Raw genomic sequence first — 14,682 nt, forward strand, 5'->3', positions numbered from 1 at the left:
TGTGTGACCACCCCTCCATAAAAACCCCGGGTGCCAAGTCTCTAGCAAGCTTCCCTGGTTGGCAACAATTCCTGTGTGTAGCCCCAGCTTATTGCTGGGGGAGCTAAGCAGTAAAGCTTATCTCGTGTCACTCCCTTGGAAGAGGACCCTTGGAAGTTTGTACCTGGTTTCCCCCACACTTTGTCCCATATACCTTTTCCCTTTGCTGTTTTCCTCTGTATCTTCTGGCTGTGATAAATGTTAGCCGAATGCGCTCAGTACAACTATATGCTGAGTCCTGTGATTCCTCCTAGTGAATCATCAAACCTGGGGGTGGTCTTGGGGACCACTAACACAAGGGGCATGGTTTTTGTTTCTCTTCAGAGTTTGAGTATAACCAAATCTGCTGTGACTGTTCTTGTACGTGCCTTTTTATAGTCCTGTCTTTTCTCTTGCATGCAGGAGCAATGCTGCGTCATAGGATAGTGTCCCTTGTGCTTAAAATCCTAGCAGTAGTGTACTTCTAGTTGCCTAAAAGCATCCCTGTTTCATACCTCCTTGCCTTTTGTACATGTTGTTCTTTTTGCCTAGAATGCCCTCCCCACTCCTACTATGACCGTTCGGTAAAACCTTTTAATCTTCTCACCTTCCCACTACTCTTGTTATTTCTCTGTTTATTGTTGGGCTTATAGTACAGCATAGCTTGTTTATGTGCTTGTGTTCCCATTAGACTCACTCCTGGGGTGCAGGGATTGTCTTACTTATCCTCTGTCTCCAGAATGGCTCCTAGCATGTGATGCAGATACAGTCAGTAAATGTAATTATAACCTTTGGGTCTGCGATCACCAGGTTATGTTGTTTATGAGTTCTTTATTGTTCATCTGAATTGTCTCTGGTCCAAGGGGCTTAAAACCCCAGATCATGAAATGCCTGTGAGTGGCTTAGAGCTTTGACAGAAGAGATAGACTTGGTGACTGAATATGGATTTTGATCTTAGCATTGAAGAAAGGAGTCACTGCCGTTGGTGGAGGTTGTGATCGAGGTGGTAAAACATACCCATGAAAGCGGTGCGGTGTGATACGGGTTTGCCTCTCCTGTGGTGTCTGTATCGAGTCCCTGCAAATGCTGCAGGTTGTAAGCTGAGTGCTGCTTAGAGACCTTGGGGGACCTTTCCGTTTATCAGACGCAGCGCTAACAGCGCTTACAGCTAACGGTTTGACAGGTAAGTGTGACGAGAGCTACGGCTACAGTGACCAGGTGTTCTGGATATTCTTGAGCAGTCAAGGTATTAAATATTCCCTTAATGTTCTCATAAGCCTGTCTTGGAAATTGTAGTATTTCCTTTTCCAGAGAGAGAGAGAGAGAGAGAGAGAGAGAGAGAGAGACTGTATTGCATTGGATGTACCCTGTAGAAACTGAAAACTAGCCAGAAAAGTAAAGAGAGATCTGTGAGAAGGGGGTTCCTGAATTCAGTGAGTGGAGAATAGTTAAGGATCAGATCCCCAAAGATACCAAGTAAGATAAACCTGAAATATTGTTTGGGTTTGGCAATTTGAAGTCATTAATTTAATAGCAGTTCTGTAGTGGGGTTTTTTTTTGTGTGTGTGTGTGTGTATGGGGAGGGGGTCATGCTAGCAGGATATCATGGGTTGAGAGGACAACAGGAGGTTAAGAAGTAAGTATAGCATATTTTCTAGAAGGTTGGTAGTAGAGCAAGAGAAAGAAGGCAGTGGCTTGGGAGGAGTTTTAAATCAAGGAAGGTGTGTTTAGGTTTTTAGGGTGAGTGCGCCTTGGGCATACTTACAGACTGATGGGAAGGAACCAGTGGAGAGGAAAGAGGAAGGTCAGATCATGAAGGAAGAGAAAGAAGGGGTGGCATCTTGAGTCTTGTATCTGGTGATGGATTCACTTTGTCTTTCTGCAAGTAAGGACCTGTAGCCGTTTCTCCTTTATTCCTGGAGACCCTCCCTGTCCAGCCCTGTTCTGTCACTTCCTTTTTTTGAGTTTACTGTGTTCTGTATCCACTCTGCATGTTCTCTGCTTGTCTGTCCTTTCCCACACTTAGAGAAATTCTGACTTTTCATTCTCTAGCTTAAAAGTCTGAGTTGTCAAGCCATTCCAGATACTTTAATCTACTCCTCTCTTGTATATGTAGCATTTTGTACTTACTTGATCTCCACTTACCTAACTAGATTTACTTCTCCTGCTTGAGTAATTCTCCGTAGGTCAAAGATTATGTTTTATCTATCTGTAATCTCAACATCTAACCAAACAGGTTTTTAGTAGTTACGAAATAATTAGATTGAACTGTGTGAAATTGCTGTTTTGTTGGTTGCAACATGTAGAATGTTGACAGTTTTGTATGGACCAACCTAATAAATTTTAAGTTCTTACAGTGTTGCACAGAAGACTTGAGGTGGAAGTTCAGTTCAGAATGGTCAAGGGTCAAGGAGAAAATTAAGTAGAGAAGCATTTCTTAACAACTGTAGAGTCAGTAAAGTTCCAACCACAAACTGACTTTGAATGACCAGGTGACACACGGGTATTTGGCTAGATGATTTACATTCTTCCATAAAGAAAACCTACCAGTTCCTCAGGTGAAATTTTTTAGTGTGAATACTGTTTTGCTGGAGGCTTAGTAGATTCCAGTCTATGTACCCCAGGTTAAAACTCCCATCTGGAAGAATAAACTGTGTGTCCTTCAGACAGTCTTTCGTAAATCTCAACTGGCTTTTCATGAAGCCATAGTAAATGATTAGCAGGAATAGTCTTGAAGGGGCCTGTGATCTAGGTATTGTGTTTTTGATTAATGGCAAACTGAATTATAATCAACCTAGAGGTTGTAGAGTTTGCATTCATTTATGACCATTAAATAGTCCCAGACCGGGATTTTGACCTAAAGAATGGCCATCCCATCACCATGTTGTTGCAGGATTGTATGGTCTCCGAAGGCCTTGCCAGAGTTTCCAAATTAGGCAATTCTAGCATACAAATAAGTATAAAATTTGGGGATCTTAGTCTTTAAGTAGAAAACATAGCTAGGTTGTATGGGTTCAGATTTTTATTTTATTTATTTTATTTTTATTTTTTTAAGATTTTATTTATTTATTTGAGAGAGAGAATGAGATAGAGCATGAGAGGGGGGAGGGTCAGAGGGAGAAGCAGACTCCCTGCTGAACAGGGAGCCCGATGCGGGACTGGATCCCGGGACTCCAGGATCATGACCTGAGCCGAAGGCAGTCGCTTAACCAACTGAGCCACCCAGGCGCCCTGGGTTCAGATTTTTAAAAGAGTTAAGAGTGATCGTTTCAAATCACAAATGCAGAAAAACCTCCAGTTAGAAGTGCTAAACAAGTGAATGAGCTTCTTGGTGAACTTGACTGGGATGAGCCTATCCATGCACTTTATAGATTTCTCATTACTACAAAGTCTGCAAAGTGGATGGTACTCCATTTTATACCCGAGGCAACCAAGGCTCATAGAAGATGCTTAAACGGTAGAGTTAGTATTTATACTCCAAGGCCTGTGTTCATTCTGCTTTGTGAAACAATGATTCAGTTTTGGGAAAGAGTCTTCCCTTGTGGAAAAGGGGAACGCTTTTTTCTGACTGTTGTCTCCCCCGCCCCCCCAACTGAGAATTATTGCTGTAGGAGACCAGTGTGTCATGATGGGAATGTCAGCTTTTACCTGTTGAAGAGGAGAACATTGAGACCTGCTATAAAATAGCTGTATTAGCAGAGATTCCTCATGAACTGTTCTTTCTGACAAGAAGGAGGTATAACTAGTTTTTTTTTTTTTTTTTTTTTTTTAAGATTTTATTTATTTATTTGACAGAGAGAGAGGGAACACAAGCAGGGGGAGTGAGAGAGGGAGAAGCAGACCTCCCGCCGAGCAAGGAGCCCGATGCGGGGCTCGATGCAGGGCTCAATCCCAGGACTCTGGGATCACGACCTGAGCCTAAGGCAGACGCTAAACGACTGAGCCACCCAGGTGCCCCCGGTACAACTAGTTTTGTCTCAACACCATTCTTAGCCAGTGACAGTTAGAATTACTGTTTCTCTTTTCTAGCATTGCCAAGTAATTTGCTCTTTTGATCCATGGTTCTCAATAGTATTACGATTTGCATTCCAAGTCTCTGATCCTCTTAAAGCCTCCTTTCCTGTCCATTGTGAAAGACCAAATAAAGGTTTAAATAAAAACCTGCAAATGATCTCACTTTAAGGCAAAATATGCCAAAAATAACCATGAAAATTATCAGACAACAGTGGTATAACCAAGGGGGTGGGGACTTTTTCTTTATGGTGAAACATACAAACTCAGACCTATACATTGATCAGTTAAGATAGAATATAGAGTAATGGGTGTGGATAAAAGGTCTGTGTTTTGAAAATGAGAAACTGAATTCATTTAGCTGGAGAGTTTGAAGGATCACTAAATTGTGTTGTTAGGATACGAACTGAACTGCCTAAAACGTGTACCTATCTTTAGTCCTTTTAATTAAGCTTTCTAAATGAAAGGAATAGGAAAATTCAGCATGGAAGGGCCCGGGGTCTTCAAAAGAATAGTTGGCTTGTGTCCTCAGTACTTTTTCTCCTTTAATGAGCAAGTAGTCTTTTCTTCAGGGATCCTTGTGGTAACCTCTGACCCCTTGCTGCGCTAGTAATGATCCTACCCATAGCCAGCATTCATCTGCTCAGCGTGTGATTATGTGCCAGGTACTGTGCCAGGCATGTTATGTGTATTAATTCACAGAAAGTCATATGAGGCCGTAGTATTACTTTTATCCCTATTGTGCACATAAGCAAAGTGGTAGATCGGTTTCCCCTCAGGCATTGCTAGCTTTGATCTTTTTCTCCCCCACCTTCCAAATTGGTTATTCAAGGCAAACAGTTGGTACTTACTGATGTGATTAAGTAGTTTGGGATATTAATCAAACACTCCATTTCCTTTTGCTCTAATTACCCAAAGTCTTCTAGATAACTAATTTGGTATACCTGAGAGGAAGGGAGGGAGGGAGGCATTCTAGATCTCATTTGCCTTGAGGTTCCAAGTTACGGTATATGTTCCTAGTGGGATTTGCAGTGGGATAGCATTGGCCAGGTGTATTTCTAAATTGGGTTTTTTTCAGGCTGCTTGAGATGGTAAGATTCTTAGACCTTGCCCTTCTCCTGGGGAAGCAGGTTTCTCCCAGAGGGCCTCTGGGCCTGTGTCTTCCCCGGATGTCTGTGACCCTTCCCTCGGTGGTTCTTCCTGTGCTCTTTCATGGTTGCTCGAGGTCTCCTGAGACTCACATACAGTATTTACTCCTTGCCAGGATCTGGGAATCCATAGATCTATAGCACATCTGTACTAGTAAATAAAAATCAAATTAGTATTTGTGTATTAAGAGGGGCCTTTTAAAATTTGGAAACCTCTGATGTAGGAGATAATTCTAACTCCTTAACCTAGCATGAAGCCTTCTTTCCAGTTTGCTCTCTTGTATACCCCGTGCCCTGCACATTGGACCACTTTTGATAATGCCCCTCTGTTCTCTTTGTGCTTCAGACTTTCTTCCTACCTTTACTTTCAGGTACATTGTCTTCCTCTGAGCCCCCTTGGCTGAGAGGACAGTGTATGATCACAGCAAACTGTAGCTTGTGTGGTGGCTGTTTACAGCATGATCAGATCTTAGTTCCCTTTCTGGACTTCAGAAATCTCTTTTGGCTGAGTCTGTCTAATCTGCCTACCCTTTGGGGGCTCACTGTACATAGCAGGCAGTTGGTTAATGTTGATGGGGCAGCAAATGAGTGAGGAAGCATGCAGCCTTAAGATCTGCAGTTTGATTGTAAATGCTTGCATCTTAGCCTTTGTGATGTTGCCTTAGTGAGGTTGAGAATCATCTTAGAAATCTACAGTTGTGAAAAGGGCCTTGTGTGTGTGGGTTTAACTGCTCTCAATGGTGGCTCTCTGGAGGGCTTGGGAAAACGACCTTGCAGGACTGTGTATTCTGGTCCTCCTCACAGCTTGCAAAGGATACCAGTCTTTTCAAGAGCTTGAGAATGATATGGGACTCAGGTTGTTCCTTTAAGGCCATCCTGCAGAGTTGATAAAACTGGAAGTGCTTCTGGTCATTCTCATGCTTACCTGATTTTTAATAGGCTAAACATAGACATGCAGCTTTTTAAAGTTTTGTTTTGAGGTGACCAGCTGTAAGATCCTAGGTGTTAGTTTCCTTACTTGGTGTGATTTTTGTTTCTTTTCCTCAAGGTAATTGGGAATTGTAGAGCTGATGAGTCAGACTCCCCTTAGAAATGACTCTGTCGGGGCGCCTGGGTGGCTCAGTTGGTTAAGCGACTGCCTTCGGCTCAGGTCATGATCCCAGGGTCCTGGGATCGAGCCCAGCATCGGGCTCCCTGCTCCTCAGGGAGCCTGCTTCTCCTGGAGCCTGTTTCTCCCTCTCCCTCTGCCTGCCACTCCACCTGCTTGTGCTTTCTCTCTCTCTCTCTCTCTCTCTCTCGTCAAATGAATAAATAAAATCTTTAAAAAAAAAAAAAAAGAAAGAAAGAAATGACTCTGTCAGCCACTATGTCCTTGCTTACTGTGCCAGGCATCGGATGGGATGTGCTGAGTGAGGGAGAGTGAAGAATGGTACCAGATTTCTGTCTGGACACCTGGTGGATGGTGGTGTTGTCTACTGAGCTAGAGAATACCAAGAGAATCGCTCTGACTGGGGGAGAGGGGGCTCAGGTCATGATTGTATATCTGGCAGTGCAAGTTCAGAGTCTTAGACGAGTTGTCTGTGCTTTTAATGACTATGTTGAGTTGTAGCACTGGAACCGTTCCTTTGGGGGGTGGTGTACCGCTCTTGGTGCTTACCATGTCTTCTGCTCTAATGGTGCTTTCCGGTGTAGAAAAAATAGCAGCCGCCATATGCCAGGCACCATGTTAAGTGCTTTATTACATCTCGTCAAAAGGGTGGTAGGTACTCTTCCCATTTCACAAATGGGGAAACTGAGGCAAAGAGGTTAAGTAACTGACAATAAAGGGCAGAACCAAACTTTCTAAACAACTGTATAGAGCTATAATTCACATTACTATAAAATTCAGTGATTTTTTTAGTGTGGTTACAGTTTTGCGATCATCACCATAATCTAATTTTAGAATATTTTCATTATCTCAGAAAGGAACCTTGTACCCGTTAGCCACCATCTCCAAACCTCCTTCTCTCTCCACCCCCAGATAAAGGCAACTCCTCTAAATTAGATTAGATTTGCCTGGTTTGGGCATTTCCTGTAAATGGGCTCATAATAGGTGGTCTTTTGTGACTGGCTTCTTTCACTTAGCATCGAGTACTTGAGGTTATCCGCTTGAGGTACATACCAGTGCTTCATTAAAAAAAAAAAAAAGATCTATTTGAGAGAGAGAGAGAACAGGGCGAGGGGCAGAGGGAGAATGAGAAGCAGGCTCCCTGCTGAGTGGGGAGCCTGACGTGGGACTCGATCCCAGGACCCTGAGATCATGACCTGAACCAAAACCAAGAGTCAGACACTCAACCAACGGAGCCACCCAAGTGCCCCAAGTGCTTCATTTTTTAAAAAATTTCAGATAATATCCTGTTACATAGATCTACCTCCAAAGTTTGAATCAGGGATTTCTGGTTCTAAAACTCCTGCTGTGGCCACACCATGCGAATTCCTATACATGTCTCATTAGATTAGAAGGTTCTTGGGGCAATATCTTGTGTTTCTGTGTTTTTCTTTTTCCCTCTTACAGTTCTCTCAGGAAACCTTGCTCATAATAGGACTCATTAAGTATTTTCATATATAGGCAAGAAATTCAACTCCTTGTTACTTTATCTAACTCACAGTGTTGGATTGGGAGAAGGGGGGTTATTTATCATAAAGGACCGTAGAAAAACCTAAGTATCTTTTTTTTTTTTTTTCCCTAGGACGAAAACCTAAATATCTTTTTTCTATGTCTAGGAAGAAGAAGCCGGGAGGATAAAAGATTGCTGGGACAACCAGGAAGCACCTGCGCTCTCCACGTGTAGCAATGCCAATATCTTTCGAAGGATAAATGCCATATTGGATAATTCTCTGGATTTCAGTAGAGTCTGCACTACACCCATAAACCGAGGAATTCATGATCATTTGCCAGGTGACTTAGATTTGAAACCTTTAGTGTATGTTTTCGTACATACACTATGTATGTAGACCTGTTTCTAGGCAGCTTTCTTGCAAAGCCGACGAAAAATGACCCTGAATCTCTGGTAATACTAGCCCCTTTTTGTAGCTTACTTTGTGGATTAGGTTCCCCTCTGGATGAAGACTGCCTTTAATTTATAATGTACAAATCTATCTTATGGCCTATAAAAAGGCTGGATAAAAAAGGATAGGTCAGAGATAGCAGGACTACTTATATAGAGAATTATAATGTGAGTCATATGTAATTATAGGTTTTCTGGTAGTCACATTTAAAATGTTTTTTTAAAAGGGGTATTAATATTTTATGTAACCTAACGTATACAAAATATGCTAACCATAGAGTCAATATAAAAACTATTAATGAGATATCGTGTTCTTAGTGTATTTCACATTTACAGTGCAGCTCAGTTGGAACTAGCTGCATTTCAGGAGCTTGGTGGCCATGAGACTAGTAGTTGCTATATTGGACAGTGCATCTCTTGAATATTTTAATCGCTTTTAACCATGAATGCAAGTCAACAAGCATTTAGTTCTGATGATATGTAGGCTATCCCATAGGATAGTGGAGGGGAGAGGGTAGCATACCCAAAGATGGTACTTCACAAGGAGGCTTGGAAGTCCTAAAATGTGTTTCATAATCTTCTGTGGAAGTTGCAACATGTTGTAAGAATGTTGATGGAATGTTTCTTGTTTGAGTTACTTTAGTTGAAAGTGAACATGTTTTTAATTTTTTTAATGTGCCTTGAAGAAATTTGGCAATAGTGGGGTTTGCAGAACAAGGACCGGTAATTGCTGTTTTTTCATCATAAATTCTTTGATTTACTTCCGAACTTGACGTTGGAAATAATTCCCATAAAGCTGCAGGCCTATGTGAACATATGTGTAGCTATGTGTAGCTAAACGTCTGAAGGAGAGATTTCATTACAAACAAGACTGACTTGTGGTAACTGTAGAATTTATTTCTATTAGGTTTTTCTAACTGGAGGGCAAATGGGAGAAGGGCATAGGGGAACTAAGAATGCTGATCGGGCTTGTCTCTTCAAACTTCAAGAAAGTACATGTGTATGATTTTCTGTTAGGTGGTGTATGTCATGAGCTAATAACCCTTATTGTCCTTTAGCTTATGCCAAGTTTTTAAAAACTCAGAAAATCTGCTTGGTTCAACATATGTGTTCTGTTTTTCTTTGAGAAAACTGCATGAATTTTATTCCAGTATGAATGACAATCAACGATGGCTTAAATCTCACTGGGTCGCCTCAGACACGCTGGGAACTTACTCAGGCACACCTCGGAGAAATTGTGGGTTGGCTCCCAGACCACCGCAGCAAGGTGGATATTGCAATGAAGCGAGCCAAAGGAATTTTTTGGTTTCCCAGTGCATATGAAAGTTATGTTACATCATACTGTAGTCTGTTAAGTGTGCAATAGCATTATGTCTGAAAAATGGTACATAACTTCAGTTAAAAACTACTTTATTGCTAAAAAACGCTAGCCATCATATGAGCTTTCAGCAAGCCCTAGTCTTTTCGCTGGTGTAGGGTCTTGTCTTGAGCCACTGGCTGCTGACTGTTGAGGGTGGTGGTTGCTGAAGTTGGGGTGGCCGTGGCAGTTTGTTAAAATAAGACAACAGTGAAGTTTGCTGCATCAATCGACCCTTTCAGGAATGCGTTCTCTGCAGTGGCCAATGTGACTTGATAGCATTTTTACTCACAGAACTTCTTTTAAAATTGGAGTCAATCCCGTGTTACAGATGAGGAAACCAAATTTCCTCTGGGTTGGAGGACTTGTGTGAGGCTACGTAGTCAGTCAGGAAGTGGCTAATCTCAGCCTCAGACCAGGGTCTGCTGTCACAGTGCATGTTGTTTGGCACCAGGCCACTTCCTAACGCTCGGCTCCCACTAACAGAGCATCTTCAGGTGCATGCAGGTGTACATCCAGCTTCGACTTCTGCGTCCATTCCGGTCTTGGTTTTATGTGGGCTCCAGTGGATGCTGTGACTACTGAAGGTCAGATTTCCGCTGAGCCAGGTGCTTCCTACATAGAGCTCTGGCCTTTGCGCCTAGATCACACTGCCCCAGCCTTGGGAGGGCTTGGTTGGCTGTTGGGCCAAGCATACGTCAGTATTTCATTCTGAGACATACACAGGTTCCAAGGATGAAGACATGGACATCTTTGGAGACATCATTCAGCTACCTTATCAAGTAATGCAGATCACCTCAGCCTTGGACCTGTAGTTCAGGTCCATCCCTGCAAAATCTGGCTTCAGATTCCACATCTCTTACTACACACTTGGCCTCACTGCCACAATTGGCCAAATTCACCAGAAATTCAACAGCAAATAGGGAATGCCTACTTCGTGCCAATCACTGTTGTTAGGCTCCAAGGATTCCTGACTTTATGTGGTATCTTCAGAACCTGCTCTCCCAACATGGATGGGAAACAGAAGGAAAAAAACTAAACAGAGAAATAAATAAAATAATTGCAAGTTTTAGTAAGTACTATGAAGTAATAACTTTTTGAGTGACCTAGGCAGGAACTCTCTGAGGAGGTATGTTTAAAAATGGAGTCCAAAGGAAGAGAAAGCGCTAGATCACATAAAGAGTGTGGGGAAACATTTCAGACAGAAAAGGTTGCACTAAGGCTTTTGAAAGAGCTTGGCAGGTTTGGGGCACTGAAGGAAGAGTAGGGAAGGGGGAGTCCTGCACAATGGCTGCAGGGGTGGCGGGGGGCTTGGGTGGGCGGGTACCATGGGCTGCGCAAAGCCCCTGGATGTTCTTGAGAGTTGTCGGAGGTCCGTGGCCAGTGATATTAAAGGAGTGATTTGTCCTCCAAACTCTGATTACCCATGTCTCCAACAAAAAGGTGGAGGACAAAATGGAAGCCACACCTCTGAGTGGGCTGCCTTCCCATGATGGAGAAAATGAGTGTCGACTCATTGTTTGTTTGTTTTTTTTTGTGCATGGGAGAGGTTCCTGGCATTGCTCCTGTGTTTGCTGGTGCAGCCCCTTTACAACTTGGCCTCAGTGATCACTTTTTTTGCTTTAAAAATCATCATGCTCTTTGACTCATTATGTCCAGATCTGAGACGCTCTCCTAAGGAGTAATAATCAGTGCAAATAAGGATTTATGTAGAAGGATACTTAGAGCATCATTAGGGTGGTGAAAATTTGGGGGAAAAAAAACCCCCAAAAAACCTGAGTGTCTCCTAAGGGAAAATATTTATTTGTATATTAAAGTGATGGAGTATTTTGTAGTTATTAGAATAATACCTTTTGAGAATAATGGTTTTCTACATGTTCAGTTACATAAAAATCTTCATAATATAGCATGAAATCAAAATAGAATACTAATCCATATATACACACATTCTCAATTTTGAGACATATAAAATTAATATAAAAATATAAATACAGTGGAAAAAAATTGGAGTCTGTCCTCTCAAACCCTGCCTCTGCCTTATTGGCAACTAAGTGTATGTAATATTCTAAATCCTTTGTTGTCATCCCAACAATCTCCACAGCCTCTCCACTAGGAGTCGATCCCATCTCAAGAAACCACTTTCTTTGCTCTTCCATGAGAAGCAGCTCCTCATCCGTTCAGGTTTGATCATGAGATCACAGCAGTTCAGTCCCGTTTTGAGGCTCCACGTCTATTCCTAGTTCTCTTGCTGTTTCCACCACATCTGCAGTGACTTCCTCCACGGACGTCATGAACCCCTCAAAGTCATCCACGAGGGTTGGAATCAACTTCTTCCAAACTCCTTTAATATTGATATATTGATATTTTGACCTCTTTCTATAAATCACGAATGTTCTTAATGGCATCCAGAATGGTGAATCCTTTCCAGAAGGTTTTCAATTTACTCTGCCAGATCCAGCAGAGGAATTACTATGTATGGCAGCTATAGTCTTACAAAATGTATTTCTTAAATAATAAGACTTGAAATTACTTCTAGATCCATAGGCTGCAGAATGAATGTTGTATCAGCAGGTGTGCAAAGAACATCTGTCTCCTCATGCATCTCCATCAGCTCTTGGGGGACCAGGTGCATTGTCAATGAGCAGTAATATCTTGACAGGAATCTTCTGAGCAGTAGGCCTCAACAGTGAGCTTGAAATATTTAGTATGCCATGTTGTGAACATATGTACTGTCTGGGCTTTGTTGTTCCGTTGATGGAGCACAGGCAGAGTAGCTTTAGCCTAATTCTTCGGGTCCCTAGGATTTTCAGAATGGCACATGAGCGCAAGCTTCAGCTTAAAGTCAGCATCTGCATTAGCCCCTAATGGTAGAGTCAGCCCGTCCTTTGAAGCTTTGTAGCCAGGCCCTGACCTCCCCTCTCTGGCTGTGAAAGTCCTGGATGGCATCGTCTGATAGAAGACTGGTCCACACTGAAAATCCGTTGTGTAGTGGAAGCCAGGCCCTGACCTCCCCTCTCTGGCTGTGAAAGTCCTAGATGGCATCGTCTTCTGATAGAAGGCTGTTTGGTCCACACTGAAAATCCGTTGTGTAGTGGAAGCACCTTCATGAATGATCTCCGCCAGATCTTCTGGAGACCTCGCTGCGGCTTCACCTCGCAGTTTGGAGTTACAGAGACGGCGTCTTTCCTTAAACCTCATGAACCAACTCCGCTAGCTTCAGACTTGTCTTCTGCAGCCTCGTGCCCTCTCTCTGCCTTCACAGAATTGAAGAGAGTGAGGCCTCGCTCCGGATTAGGCTTTGGCTTAAGGGGATGTTGTGGCTGTTGGCGCTTCTGTCCAGACCGCTAAGTCTTTGTCCATATCAGCAGTAAGGCTGTTTCACTTGGTTATCATTCGTGCGCTCGCTGGCGTGGCACTTGTCATGTCCTTCCAGAACTCTTCCTTTGCATTCACAACTTGTCTGTTTGGGGCAGGCGGCCTCGCTTTCTGCTTATCTAGACTTTCAACACACCTTCCTCTCACTGAGCCTACTCATTTCTAGCTTTTGAAAGTGAGAGATGTGTGACTCTCCCTTTCACTTGGACACTTAGATACTTAAAGGATATTGTCGGGTTATTAATTGGCCTAATTTTGATATTACTGTATCTCGGAATGGGGAGGCTCAAGGAGAGGGGGGAACAAAAGGGGAATAGCTAGTTGGTGGAACAGTCAGCACACACATAACATTTAGCAATTAAGTTTGCCATCCTGTGGTGGGCATGGTTTGTGGTGCCCCAAAATAATTACAGTAGTAACATCAAAGATCACAGATCATCATAACAAATACGATAATAATGAAAAGGTTGGAAAATATTGCAAGAATTACCAAAATGTGACTCAGAGACATGAAGTGAGCAAATGCTGTTGGAAAAATGGCACTGATAGACTTGCTAGATGGGGTCACCATAAATCTTCAGTTTATAAAAAATCAGTATCTGCAAAACGTAATAAAACAAGGTATGCCTATATTTGCCTTTTTCTATGTATCATATTTACAGTGTGTCCATATTGATATTTTTAAGTCAAATCAGTATGTTTTAATTGCTGTTTAGTAGTAATATTCTACATAAATATCTACAATATTTGATCCTCTATTGGTAAATGATTTTTGCTATTATAAACAGTATTTTGGTGAACATCCTTGTTTATATCTCCTTGTGTGCATGTAACAAGCACTTCTCTAGCCTATATACCTAGAAGTGAATTGCAGAGTGATTGGGTATATACTGTCTTCAAACTGTTAGGTTGCTAACTTCTTTCTTAAAGTGAATTTATCAGTTTACAATCCTGCCAGGATTTTGTGAGAGTTTTTTTCCTACATCTTTGTAGACCTTACTTATTGTCATAATTCAAAATTTCAGTCAGCCTTGGGTGTAAAGCTTACTTGTTTTTGTCTATATTGTGAAATATTTTCTACAGTTAAAAGAACACAGGTAGCATGTATGATCTGGCATCAACCCAGGAAGGATCTCTAGAACCGGGCCCCAGTGTTCTTTTCCTTTATGCTGGTGTGTTTCTTGAGATTCCATTATATATAATTAAAAATCACTGGCTTAGTTGAAATCATGCAGGAAATGCTGTTCTGCTACATAGCTGAACTGTCAAGCAGAATACTAAATTGAATGTTCTCTGCCTAGAAAAATCCTTCTCTTTTTCAAGAACAGCTTCGTTATCACCTCTGAGAACTTTTTCTCACATTCCCCTGCCTTTGTTAGATGTGATGAGATCATTCTTGGCTATTTCAGATTGTTAATTGACCCCACTGTGTGGTGTTCTAAATGTAAATATATGTAGTCTGAAAACAGGGAAGATAAGGTCTTGAAGAAAGCATGTTCAGTTTGCCCATGTCATAATAAACCTGCACGAAAGTGCAGGCTCTGGATGCAGATTAATGAGAACAGACCCTGGTTGTGCTGCTTACTTGCTCTAATCATGGCTAGTAATAGCCACACCCATCTACAGGATTTGGGGGAGGTTGAATAAGCTATGTGTGTTGAATTTGTAGAATAATGCCCATAAGTGCACTTACACACTGTGTGGTGGTGTGGATATATAGACAGTG

General features: G+C 42.1%; 1 protein-coding gene across 5 annotated transcripts in view; it reads left to right on the plus strand.

Moving 5' to 3' along the window:
* The window catches only part of LOC123860848 (small ribosomal subunit protein eS17), a 100,306-nt gene that overhangs the window by 9,954 nt on the left and 75,670 nt on the right, over positions 1-14,682 (plus strand). For all 5 annotated transcript variants that reach the window (XM_045899321.3, XM_045899323.3, XM_045899322.3 and 2 more), the window contains exon 2: positions 7,941-8,115. In XM_045899321.3, the coding sequence (XP_045755277.1) occupies positions 7,941-8,115 (175 nt within the window). The remainder of the gene's footprint in view (positions 1-7,940; positions 8,116-14,682) is intronic.

The sequence above is a fragment of the Mirounga angustirostris genome, unplaced genomic scaffold (genome assembly GCF_029215605.1).
Source record: "Mirounga angustirostris isolate CCGP_5_RB_7025 unplaced genomic scaffold, mMirAng1.0.hap1 SCAF_9, whole genome shotgun sequence".
In the NCBI taxonomy this organism is placed as follows: domain Eukaryota; kingdom Metazoa; phylum Chordata; class Mammalia; order Carnivora; family Phocidae; genus Mirounga; species Mirounga angustirostris.